Source organism: Pleurodeles waltl, chromosome 3_1, assembly GCF_031143425.1.
Source record: "Pleurodeles waltl isolate 20211129_DDA chromosome 3_1, aPleWal1.hap1.20221129, whole genome shotgun sequence".
Lineage (NCBI taxonomy): Eukaryota > Metazoa > Chordata > Amphibia > Caudata > Salamandridae > Pleurodeles > Pleurodeles waltl.
The window spans coordinates 908,880,266-908,892,993 of record NC_090440.1 but is presented as its reverse complement, the minus strand read 5'-3'; the positions used below and the strand labels follow the sequence as shown (position 1 = coordinate 908,892,993).

Genomic DNA, 12,728 nt, shown 5'->3' with positions numbered 1-12,728 from the left:
GCAAAGTGCCACAACTGCGTCAGAAATTCTGATGCAGCTGCGCTAACGAGTGCCATGGTGAGCTGTATTGTAAATACAGTGCTACTATGGTGTTGTTAGGGGGGAAAAGGGTGGCACATTGTGATCGATGTTTCAGTTTGTTGTAAATGAGGCCCGTAGTGTTTCAGCAAAAAACAGTTGGAAACGTAATACTACCATGTTATCTCCCATTCTGAACTGCAGAACTCATAATGATGCAATGAATGTGCAGTGAAAAACTGCACATTACAATCAAGGAAGTAGCCAGAACATTAACCTCCACACTCTCTCCCCACTTTGAACCAATGCTCTTATGGCACCAAGCAAGCAAAGAAATTCATCCTGACCCTCACCAGAAGAGCTCTCTTGTCTCCTCCATCCAAGCATCTATCCATTCAACCCTTCATCCTTCCATACACATGCTAGAATCCACCATTTCACAATTCTAATCTGTCATGCGCTCATTCTTTTATCTATATTTCAGTCTTTCACCATTCTGTCCCTCCGTCAACCCGTCTGCTCATTCATATCCAAACTTATCCATCTATCTCCAAACCTGTAATTCAAACTCATCCATGCATCCACATATTCATCCCTCCATCCATCCATCATCCATCCTTTCATTCATCCATCCATTCATTCTTTTGCTCACCTATCCATCTATCCTTTTACTCCCTCCCTCCATCCATCCATCCATCCTGTTTTCACTCATCCATCCATCCATCTTTTCTTGTAGCCATTCATCCTTTCACTCATCTATCCACCCTTCCATCCATCCATCCACTCATATATCCATCCTTTCACTCATGAGCCACCTTTTCACTCATCCATCCATTCAACCTTTCACTCATCATCTATCCATCCTTTCATCTATTCATTCTTTCATGCATCCATCCTGACATCAATCTTTCACTCATCCATCCATCCTTTCACTCTTCTGTACATCCATCCATACATCCATTCGTCCATCCGTCCGTCCATCCTTTTACTCTTTCACTCATCCATCCTTCTTTTCACTTAGTCATCGATCCAACTTTCCACTCATCCGTCCATTTGTCCATCAATCCATCCATCATCCATCTTTCCACCCATCCTTTCACTTATCCATCCATCCACCCTTTCACTCACACATCTACCGATTCGTCCCTATATATCTCCCTTTCACTCACCCGGCCATCTTTCCACTCAGCTAGTCATGCTTCCACTCATTCATCCACCCGTCCATCCATTCGCCCTTTTACTCATCCATCCATCTTTTGACTAACTCATTCAGTAATCTTTCCACTCATGCATCCATTCATCCTTTCAGTGATTCATCCATCCATCCAAAGCAGCCATTCATGCATTTATCCATCCACCACCCTTTCACTCATACATCAATCCTTACACACATATTTTCACTCACACACTAACTCACCTGCCCTTTCACGTTAATTGCAAGCCTCTGTTTGCCGAGCTGCAGACAGAAGTGCAGACAGAAGAGGCCCATTGGTTCACGACGCCCCTGCCTACAGTAGTGTTAATTCTCCATGTGATATCAAAGTTTTACCGAGCTACACAAAAAGGGTTTAGTGTGATAACGACAGAACCAGTAAATGCATTTAAATGAATGTCAGGCTAATTAAGCTCACGTCCTAGTTTGCAAGTGTTTTTTCGTTAACATTTTATTACAAATATTGTTTTAAGATGACGTTAGTTTTGGCGGTTTGAGCGCGTGTCCATCGTACCCCTCCTGTTCATTTCCCCTGTCTTTTTTAAATCCAACTCTTTCCCTAATCCCGCTTTTACTTACCTGTCCATCCTGATCTAATGTCCCAATAATTTTTCCTATATTTTAGGGTACAGTTTTTAATATGCCACTCTCGAAGAAAGCAACTGTGAAATGGGAGTTTCAATTGTTTCTGTTATCTTCATGTCAATCAAAAACCACCGTTAGCCTTTAAGTTTTTGCACTCGTACACCAGGTAGTTTACAGTTTGTTTAGCTTTGGGAATCACCTTTGCTTCATTTGGGAAAACTTTGGTAGAAAAGCTCCCTTTAAATTTGTCTCATAAATATTCAGTAATGCTGCGGCGGACCGTTCATCACCAAACTATCAAAACTCTATTCATCTCTTCCTGAAATCCCAAGGGATATGCATGTACGGGACTTAATAGCTTCATTGTGCATTACATTATACACGTTTTCCATTATATATGTAATCTATGTAAATATGTATCTATTTTTGCTTTTTATATAGCATGCCATAGACATTGGTGCACTGGGCCGCTTTACACAGAGTACTCTTGATTCACATAACATCAGAAAGCGAAGGAATGTGGAGCTCTAAGGGGTGCCTTTTGAGCTTTTTGCTGATGTTATGTAGGATAGGGGTTGGTTGCTAGGTATGCGAAGGCCAGTCCCACACGAATCTCTAGGGCTATTTTTTTTTTTCCTTCTTGTTTCTCTTAGACCTCCATATGCGTGCAGTTTTTCTTGTAGGTGTGAAGGGCTTTATGTATTATACAAGTGATTCCAAGGTGATGAGTGCTTCTAATGGGTGCCAAAAGTGTCGTTTCAGATGTGTGGTCGGATGTTCTGGAATTTCTTAACAACCAAGTTGCATCATGCCGGGTCGCTTTGTGGGATGAGATAAATGCTATAGGGAGATCGGTGATAATTGCTTTCTTGCTGTCACTATATGAGACATCTAGTGCTCTTAGCTTGGGTGTCAAGTTTTTTTTGTGCAATTGAGTTCTGCAATCAATCAATCAGAAATTTGTAAAGCGCACTACTCACCCGAGAGGGACTCAAGGTGCTTAGGTGTGTGGGGGGGGGGGTGCTGCTACTGCTCGAACAGCTAGGTCTTGAGAAGTTTCCTGAAGGTAAGGAGGTCTTTGGTCTGACACAGGTGGGTGGGAAGAGTGTTGGTGGTGAGGTGCGTGAATGATCTGCCACCGGTTGTAGTTCTACGGACGCATGGGACTATTGCGAGGGCGAGGTCGGCGGAGCGGAGATGCCAGATTGGGGTGTAGAAGCAGAGCCGTCTGTTGAGTTATTTTGGTCCGCTGTTGTGCATTGCTTTGTGAGCATGGGTGAAAAGTTTGAAGGTGATTCTCTTGTTGACTGGAAGCCAGTGCAGGTTTCTCAGATGGCATGTGATGTGGCAGTGGCGGGGGATGTCCAGGATGAGGCGTACGGAGGCGGTCTGGATGCGTTGCAGCCTCTTCAGAAGTTTGGCCGTGGTTCCTGCATAGAGGGCATTGCCGTAGTCCAGTTTGCTGCTTACGAGGGCTTGGGTGACTGTTCTTCTGGTTTCGGTGGGTATCCATTTGTAGATCTTTCGGAGCATGTGGAGGGTGTTGAAGCAGGAGGAGGAGATCGCGTTGACTTGCTGGGTCATGAATAATGAGGAAATCAAGATGAATACTAGGTTGCGTGCATGGTCGGTGGAAGTCGGAGTGGCTCCGAGACAGGCAGGCCATCAGGAGTCATACCATGTGGAGGGAGTGGAGCCGAAGATGAGGACGTCCGTCTTGTCAAAATTGAGTTCAAGGCAGCTGTTTTTCATCCATTCGGCGATGGCCTTCATTCCTTCGTGGAGGTTGGTCTTAGCGGAGTCCTTGGTGAGGGAGAGGATCAGCTGGGTGTCATTGGCGTATGAGATGATGTTGAGGTTGTGGGATCAGGCAGTGTTAGCGAGCGGGGCCATGTAGACGATGAAGAGGTTCGGGTTGAGGGACGAACCCTGGGGTACGCCACAGATGATTTCGGTGACCTCTGAGTGGAATGGGGGGAGGCGGACTCTCTGGGTTCTGCCGGTGAGAAAGGAGGTGACCCAGTCCAGGGATTTGTCACGGATTCCTGCATTGCTGAGGCGTGAGCGTAGGGTGTGGTGGCAGACGGTGTTGAACGCGGCCAGGAAGGTCCAGGAGGATGAGGGCCACGGTTTCGCCATTGTCCAGTATGGTTCTGATGTCGTCGGTGGCAGCAATGAGGGCAGTTTTGGTACTGTGGTTGCTGCAGAATCTGGATTGGGAAGGATCCAGGGTGCAGTTCTTTTTGAGGAAGCGGGTTAGTAGTCTGTTGATGGCCTTCTCAATGACTTTTGCCGGGAAAGGGAGAATTTGAGATAGGCCGGAAGTTCTTGAGGTCCTTTGGGTCCGCCTTGGGTTTTTTGAGGAGGGCGTTGATCTCAATGTGTTTCCAGCTCTCCGGGAAGGTGGCAGACTCAAAGGAGCTGCTAATGATGTTCCGTAGTTGGGGTGGGATGACGAAGCTTGCTTTGTTGAGGATGTGGTGAGGCGAGAGGCCAAAAAGTGAGCCGGAGTGGATGATGTTCATGATTTTGATGCTGTCATTGTCGTTGATGGGTGTCCAGGAGAGCAGGAGGTTGGTCGGAGGTGAATCTGTGGTGTTGGTGGTTGCCGGGGGGGGGGCTGTCGTGGATTTCTGCAATCTTGCTGTGGAAGTAGGAGGCAAGGGAGTCGCAGAGGTCTTGAGATGGTGGGATGTTGTTGGCGTTGGGGCTGCGGTTGGAGAGCTCCTTCACGATGTTGAAGAGCTCCTTGTAGCTGTGTGCATTGTTGATTCGGTCTTTGAAGGCGGTTCTCTTGGCTGTTCGGATGAGTTGGTGGTGTATGCGGTTGGCGTTTTTGAAGGCTGTGTGGTTGTCCAGAGCCTGCTCTTGGCGCCACTTTCTTTAAAATCTGCTGCAGGTTTGCTTAGATTCAAGGAGGTCATCAGTAAACCAGAAGGCCCTTCCGCCTGTGTGTCTGTTAGTGGGATTCTTGATCGGGCGAGAGTATTGGTACAGGAGTCGATCCATTACTTGAAGTTGCGGGCAGCTGCGTCAGTGTCAGTGGTGTAGAAGGGTGGGTTCCGAGAAAAGGTTACGATGAATTTGTCTTTGGTGACCTTGTTCCAAATGTGGTGGGGGATCTGTTGTGTGTGGTGGTGTGTTGTGGGTTTCTTGAAGGAGAAGTGGATGCAGCGGTGATCTGTCCAGTCGAGTTCGGTGGTGTGGCTGAAGGAGACGTGATTGCTGGCGGAAAAAATAGGGTTGAGTGTGTGTCGTGCGGAGTGGGTTGGTGTCATGATGAGCTGCTTGAGGCTGAGGTTGGAGAGGTTGTTGAGCAGGGTGGTGGTGGTGTTGTCGTTGGTGTTCTCGACGTGAAAGTCCCGGAGGAGTATGTAGTCAGTGGATGCAAGAGCGTGCAAGCTGATGACGTTGGTGATGGAGTCGCAGAACCGCTGTCGGGGGCCGGGTGGCTTGTAGACGAGGGTCCCATGGAGGGTGATGTTTGGGTTGGTGTGGATCTGGAAGTGCAGGTGTTCGGCAGTGCTGAGGGTGTCTTCAGTGCGGGTCGTGATCCTGAGGGTATTCTTGTGGATGATGGCAATGCCTCCTCCTGGTTTGTTGGGGCGGTCCCTGCGGATGATCTTGTAGCTGTCTGGGATGGCTATGGCGATGTCAGGTGCTGAGGAGGGGTTCATCCAGGTCTCGGTCAGGAAGGCAACGTCTGGTGAGGCTGAGTTGAGCAGATTCCATAGCTGTACTGCATGCTTGTGGACGGAGCGGCTGTTGAGGAGGATACATCTAAGATGGTTGTGTCCTGCGTTGGTGGGTGGGTCGTTGGCGTGGAAGCTGGTGAAGGTGCAGTTCCAGCAGGAGAAAAGTCCGCTGGTGGTCAGCAGGGAGGCTTTAAGGCAGGCGGGAGAGTGGCCAGTGTTGAGGGCATGGAGGGTGGCGGCATCGTAGTTAAAACATGCGTGGCGGCGGTGGGTGGGACGAGAAGCAGTGGTTCTGGCACTGGGCCCGGTCCAGGCATGGATGGGCACAGACGGGCTTGCCTTTAGGGCACCATTAGAGTGCCTGCTGTGTGCAGCCGCCATTAAGTGTGCTAGTGTGATATTGTCTTCTCCACTTGTTACATTTCTGACAGGTTCCATGTAGAGATTTAAGAGGTGGGGGAGAAAGATGTTTCCTTCAGGACGCAATAGTTTTTAGATAATAAGATGATGATTCCGTTATGGCACACAGGAAGGATTCCAACCAAGTAAGTAAGTATAGTGCATTCAGGTTGAATCAGTAAGTTTACGTGATTTACATTAACACGTTTCCTCTTCATTTATCCTGTTGCTTCTGGTTACTTGCAGCTACCATCGTATGTAGACCAGCACATTTGTTGTAATGTTCTTTAATACATTCTGCTTGGTCAAAGATAAAATATAGTAACACTAAAATGATAAGCTTTGTTAAACTTGGCATCCTTGGCGTGGTCTCCCCTAACATTTTGCCTCTGTTTCCCAGGTTGTTGATGTGTGCTGGACTCTACTTTTGCTGCTTTTTTTACTCTGGGCACTTACCACTGCCATCCAGTGCTAAAGTGCAATTGCTCCTATATAAAATGTGTATGTAATTGGCTTTCCATGATTGACATATTTGATTTACTGGTAATTCCCTAGTACAGTGCACTAGAGGTGTCAAGGGCCTGCAAATCGAATGCTATTACTGGGCCTGTAGCATTGGTTGTGTCTCCCACATCAGCAGCCCTGTAAACATTGCTCAGACACGCCACTGCAGTGTCTGTGTGTGCAGTTTTAAACTGCCAATTCGACTTGGCAAGTGTACTCACTTGCCAGGCCTAAACCTTCCCTTTTCTTACATGTAAGGCACCCCTAAGGTGGGCTCTAGGTAGCCCCATGGGCAGGGTGCAGTGTATGTTTAAGGTAGGACATATCCTAATGTGTTTTATATGTCCTGACAGTGAAATACTCCCAAATTCGTTTTTCACTGTTGCAAGGCCTATCCCTCTCATAGGTTAACATGGGGGCTGCCTTTAAATATGATTAAAACATAGATTCCCTTTGGGAGCAGATAGACATGTGGAGTTTGGGGTCTCTGAGCTCACAATTTAAAAATACATGCTTTATTGAAGGTTGGTTTTGAGATTGTGTGTTTGAAAATGCCACATTTACAACGTGGGCACTTTCCTACTTAAACCAATCTGTGACTCTGTGGATTCCCTGTCTGGGTTAGTTTGACAGTTTGGCTGGTTGCACCTTTCTCTAAACAGTGACACAAAGGGAGCTGGGATGGAGCCTGCATATCCTGATGAGCCATCTGTGCTAGGAGGGAAGGGAAGAGTGGTCACTTACACCTGAAAGGGCTGTGCCTGCCCTCACACAATGCATCCCAAACCCCTGGTGTGTGTCTGGGGCCTGGCCTGGGCAAGGCCGGATCTCACAAACAAGAGAGACTTTCCTTTGAAGTAGAACTACTTCAAAGGCAAAACTGGGTATAAGAAGGGCACTCAAACCCTTGAATATTAGATCACTTCTGTAAATCAAGATGAACCTCTTCCAAGGAGAACAGCTGAAGAGCTGAGAAGAAGTGCTGTTCTGCCTGTGACTTGGCTTTGTGGAGCGATCCTGCAGTTGCTGCTTCTGTCTGTGAAAGGGGCCAAAGGCTGGAATTTGTTGTGCATTCCTGCTTGTGAAGGAATCTCCAAGGGATTGATCTGAGCTTGCCTCCTGTTGTTGAAGTCTCAGGGCCATGAAAGACTTCCCCTGCTAGCACCTGGACTCTCTGCTGAGACTCCTGCCCTGCCAAGTGGTGCCCTATTCAGTTCCTGGGCCCTTGAAAGGAGAAGCTGGCAGACCAAGACTGAAAATCCATGAACAGACTGCTGTGCGAGGACGTTTTCGACGGACCTTCCGAGACGTGGCTGAGAAACGACACGCCACTGGCTTTGTGGCTGAAATCCACGCTCCATCTGCATCGCGGCTGAAAGATCGATGCAACACGGCTGGAGAAATGACGCACAACACCCGTTGACGGAGGCTGTTAACGTCACAACCCCACATAGTGCGGTTTCCTGACACCATGTTACTGGATTTTTGATGCAACATCGCTAGGGGGCGGACAAACAACGTAAAGCCTGCCCGGACCGGAGGTGCCCGTCCAGATCGACGCATCGGTCTCTTGCAGAGAGAAAAAAAGACACATGCCGACCCAACTGGAGGAGGAACGACGCACTGTCCCGCTTGCGGGTGAGAAATCAACGCATCGCTGGCCTTTTCCAATGCACACTCACCCGTGCAGTGTTATTTTGATGCTACCCAGGTACTTTTGAACGCTAAGCATGTTCTTACTGTTTTCAAAACGATTTAAGACTCTTTTACGTTTTAAATTCATAACTTAACTTGTGTATGTTGGATTTTTGTCATTTTGGTCTTGTTTTATTTAGATAAATAATACCTATTTTACTAAACCTGTGTTGTGTTGTTTGGTATTGCTTTTACTGAGTTACTATGTGTGTTGGTACAAATACTTTACACATTGTTTCTGAAGTTAAGCCTGCCTGCTCGTGCCAAGCTACCAAGGGGGAGAGCAGGTGTTAACCAACCTGACTAGAGTGAAGGTCCTTGCTTGGACAGGGGGTAACCTGACTGCCAACCAAAGACCCCATTTCTAACAAGCTTAATTCTCGCTTTTTGGAGACTGCTCCCGGACAGGGATGGGTAATTGGGGTCTCCTGGATATTTGGAGGATATGGCATGGTCATGCTTGGGAGTATTTGCCTTATTTTCTGGTGCATGATTTGCATGTCTGTCTTAATAGGACACTAGTGTCACATACTATGGTGGGCCAGGTTACTCAGGGAGAGTATTTAGCCTGTAATGTATTCGATCATAAGCCACTTCTGGGTGGGAGATAAGGTCAGCCCAAGTCCTACATGGAGACTACGCCCAGAGTTACTGCATGAACCAGTCTTACAGTACCCTTGGAGGCCTTTTGGAATTTCTTCTAGCACAACCAGGCTACTGCATCCATGTCAATGGTCTGGGAGGCATTTAAGGTGGTGAACTGGGGACGCTGCATGGGTACTTAGGTCGAGGTATGTAAATTTCGGGAAGATTAGCTCACTGCCTTGGTGTCTTGATTGTGATACCTGAAGGCCACACTTATGCTGGACTCCGCCTGGAGCCCTGAGTTCCTGGAGATACAGAAGCAGCACGCTGACATGCTGCACCAGCTGGGACTTTTCTCCCACAAGGATTATATGGCTATGGCACATATGGAGGAGGGTAAAGCAGGGAGTCTGGAACACCAGACCCCCGTAGTCCACACCCTACGGAATGCTGATGGCACACCACTTCACACACTGTCCGACCTTCGTGGATGGTTTGAACAGTATTACACTGCCCTATTTGGAGGCTTCTGCCTTACTGATGAAGTCTTTATTGACAGGTTTTTGGCAGCACTGACCCTCCCTAAGCTCTTGGAAGTTCTTCAACAAGAACGTGGCCTACTCATAACAGATGCTGAAATTAGATGGGCCATCAAGAACCGGGCAACAAGGAAGACTCTTGGAGTAGATGGTCTACTGGCTGACTTCTATCAGGCTTCTGGCCCCCTCCCCGCCTATTGGAACTGTATAAGGCAGCTTGGGAGATGGGCACTTTCCTTCAATGTGCTGAGAGCCTTTGTTAATCTCCATGCCAAAACCCGGGAAAAATCTAGAGGAGGCCTCTTCTTATCATCCTCTGTTGATGTTAACCATCAACTATAAAATACTTAGCAAGATCATGGCCCTACACCTGCAGCCACACTTGCACCTGCTGGTCCACAAGGACCCTATATGTTTTATTTCACACTGAAGTACCTCTCTGAATATCAGTTGCCTCCATCTGGTACAAGATAGGGTCTCCTCTGAGGCACTTCTGGAGGTAGTGGCCCTCAGCGTGGATCTGCATAAGGCTTTTGACACCTTACAGGTCTGTTTATGCAGGTGATGATGCACCACATGGATCCAAGCCCTGACTGTGCTAAATGGACAGCGCTGCTCCACACCTGGGCACCAGGTCAGGTGAAGACCTGGCAAAGCATTTTGGAGCCCTTCAAGATATGCATGAGCATATTATACGGGTGTCCACTCCCCCCTCATGTTCGCTTTGCCTATTGATAATTTTGCCGGTGTTATTCAACAGCAGGTATGGGTAAGAGCACTCTGCTACATGACAGGGAACATAATATCTCGATATACATGGATTAGATGCTCTTATTTTTATGAGATGCTGGGAATGGCATACTCTGTGGGCTCTCAATGCTGCACCAGGTGTGCAAAGCAACAGGCTTGTGTACTAACTGGGGGAGGCCTTGTGTCTTCTCTGTAGGTGGAGACCGAGAGGCCATCTCGCGGGTCGTTCGGGCTGTGTCATCACCTGGAATTCTACGATGTTCTGTTAACTCGGGGTAAAAATCTTTCATAGTGACATAGCCAGTCGGCAGAGTAACCGGGGTGGTGTGCTTGATTCCCTGAGGGGTAGTGTGGCTTTTGCCGCACATTGCAGTTACTCCTGATGAAGGGGTGGCACTTGTGAAAATGATTATCTTGCCAAGAGTGCTCTATTTTTTTTTTTAACCTTTCTCTATGGATCCCCAGGTCCTGGTTCTGGTCATTAGACACATAGTTGTGAAATAGCACATGTGGGATGGGGGAAGATGTAGGGCATCCCTGCCTACTCTCCAGTGCCCAACCAGGGAACCTGGCCTGGGAGGCCCAAACTTTGAGCTGCATCCCATTGTAGCACAGGTGCTGTGGCTGGCCCCTTGGTTTGTGGGCTGCCATTGTAAGGAGCTGGGGCTTCAGAGGTAATTAGCCTGATCATGAATGGTTGGTCCCCCTTCTGCTGGGGGAGAGACCTGCATGTATGGGGCCACTTCTGAAGCTGTTGCGAATCACGTTATGATATCGGGAAAACATAATCAAGTTAATGGGTCACAAGGGACCCTATTCTCTGGCATTGCCACTAGTTGGTCTCCAAATGCCTAGATGGAGTACTGTTACAGTCTGCAGACTGTCAGACTGGACTGCAGCTGACATCCGCGTGGTGGGGTCTGTTATGCTGAGGGCAGACTGAGAACCCTGGATGAAATCATTGCAGAATGCTGCCTTACCTGCCTCCCACTAACTCACATATGCAGCTGTCACCTGGGCATGTTTTGTGGCAAAAGGATCAATCAGAGCTGTCCCGGCACATGATTTTGCGATTGTCCTTACTTTTGGGGAAGGTAGTAGGTTAATTTCTTGGCTTTATAAATCAGCACTCCTCCAGATGAGGTTAGATTTACTGTTGCTCCAACATCAATAGGAGGCAGCACTGGGCCGCGAGCTATGGGACAGGGAATGGTGGTGGGCCTTGGAATACTGCATCTTGCAATACCTGATTCCATTACACCAAGTTCAACTTTTTACATTTGGGGTTGCTTACACCTCACCTCCTTAAGGTATTGCAAAGTACACCTGCTCAGAAATTCCCCCAATGTAGTAAAGTAGATGCCAAATTCCCAAATATGACTTGGTCATGGCCAGTGACTGCACAGTTCGGGCGGGAAACGAAATGTCCAACTTGGAGAAGACACTGTGCAGGACAGACCTTTGGGGTAAAGGAATATGTCTCTTGGACTGTCCCCCGACCTAGAGGCTATTAAAGGTGGAAATCAGATTTCTGAGCCTCGCTCTGGTGCTGGTACGGCATGTCCAAGCCATGCAGTGGAAATCCCTGGTGGGCCAACACACTGCAGTTGAAGAATGGAGGTTGAATGATAGGCATGGTTGGAAGAATTTGCACAGCGGGAGGAATAGGGAAAAAGGCTACAACACCGTCCAATTGCAGATGACTGGACATCCCTACTGATGGCCGTAATGGAGAGGGAGTGAGAGGATCAGGGATTCCCATTGGTGGATGAGCTGTGCCTGGAGGAAGATTTTGCCTACACGTTCAGGTGCCAAGGGAGTGGGTGAGTGTATATGTATGATACTTTATTGGATGCACGGGCACAGAGGCCCTGGATCCTTTGCCTAGGGTTATGTTGCAGGGGGGAGTAGAGGAGTTATCAAAAAGTCTGTATGCTACCGTAGTGAAAAGGAAAGTGGGGCTGCAGGATGGGATTCGACAGTAGCATCACAAAGGCCATTGCAGCCCCTGCAGAGTGAGGGAGGCAAGCTTCAGGGGGACCCCTCAGCACAATATCCTCTCATGAGAGCTCCTGGGTGAGTCGTGGGGTGGAGGAGTTCTATGTACTGTGCAGGGAGGCCCCCTTAAGCTTCTTTAGATCACTGGTTGCGGACTGGAGAAGTCTCCGGAGTATTACCCTGAATCTCTGTTTGCTGTTGGACTGCTTCTTGCCCCACTCACATTCTTAAGCGCAATGTATATACCGATCTGTACATGTAAAATGGAGAATGATGACGTGAAATCTACAGCCTTTACTAAATAAAGATGTTTAAAAAAAGCTTTATCCTTTCCTGACTTGGGAGGGAAAAACTGGAGAAACTCCTGCGCTCCATGGGCTGTAAAGTATATCAGGTTTTCGCCAAGATCTCCCTGTCACAAGATACTGACTAAATCCCTTCCTCCTGGCTAGGATTTTCAGTTTTTTCTAAACACCTGATCTGCATTTCAAATAGGACGAGATAGTGTTTATGCAGTGTATGCGCACATTACCGAAAAAAACACATTGATAAACTCTAAAAAAAATACTGACATTTGCATCTTTCTTTGAAAATGACTTTGCCTTTCTTGCCTTTTAACAGGGAATACAATGATGAATGTGATGGAATTCATGTCGAATGGTGTTTTGGATTCGTTTCTTAGGGTAAGTCCAGTTCCATTTTCAGAACTGTAATAGGTCAGCCTCATCAAGAGTATTAACAGTGACA

General features: G+C 47.7%; 1 protein-coding gene across 1 annotated transcript in view; it reads left to right on the top strand.

Moving 5' to 3' along the window:
• The window catches only part of EPHA10 (EPH receptor A10), a 1,402,205-nt gene that overhangs the window by 1,111,526 nt on the left and 277,951 nt on the right, over positions 1–12,728 (top strand). Inside the window, exon 12 of the mRNA XM_069223890.1 lies at positions 12,603–12,664. Within this exon, the coding sequence (XP_069079991.1) occupies positions 12,603–12,664 (62 nt within the window). The remainder of the gene's footprint in view (positions 1–12,602; positions 12,665–12,728) is intronic.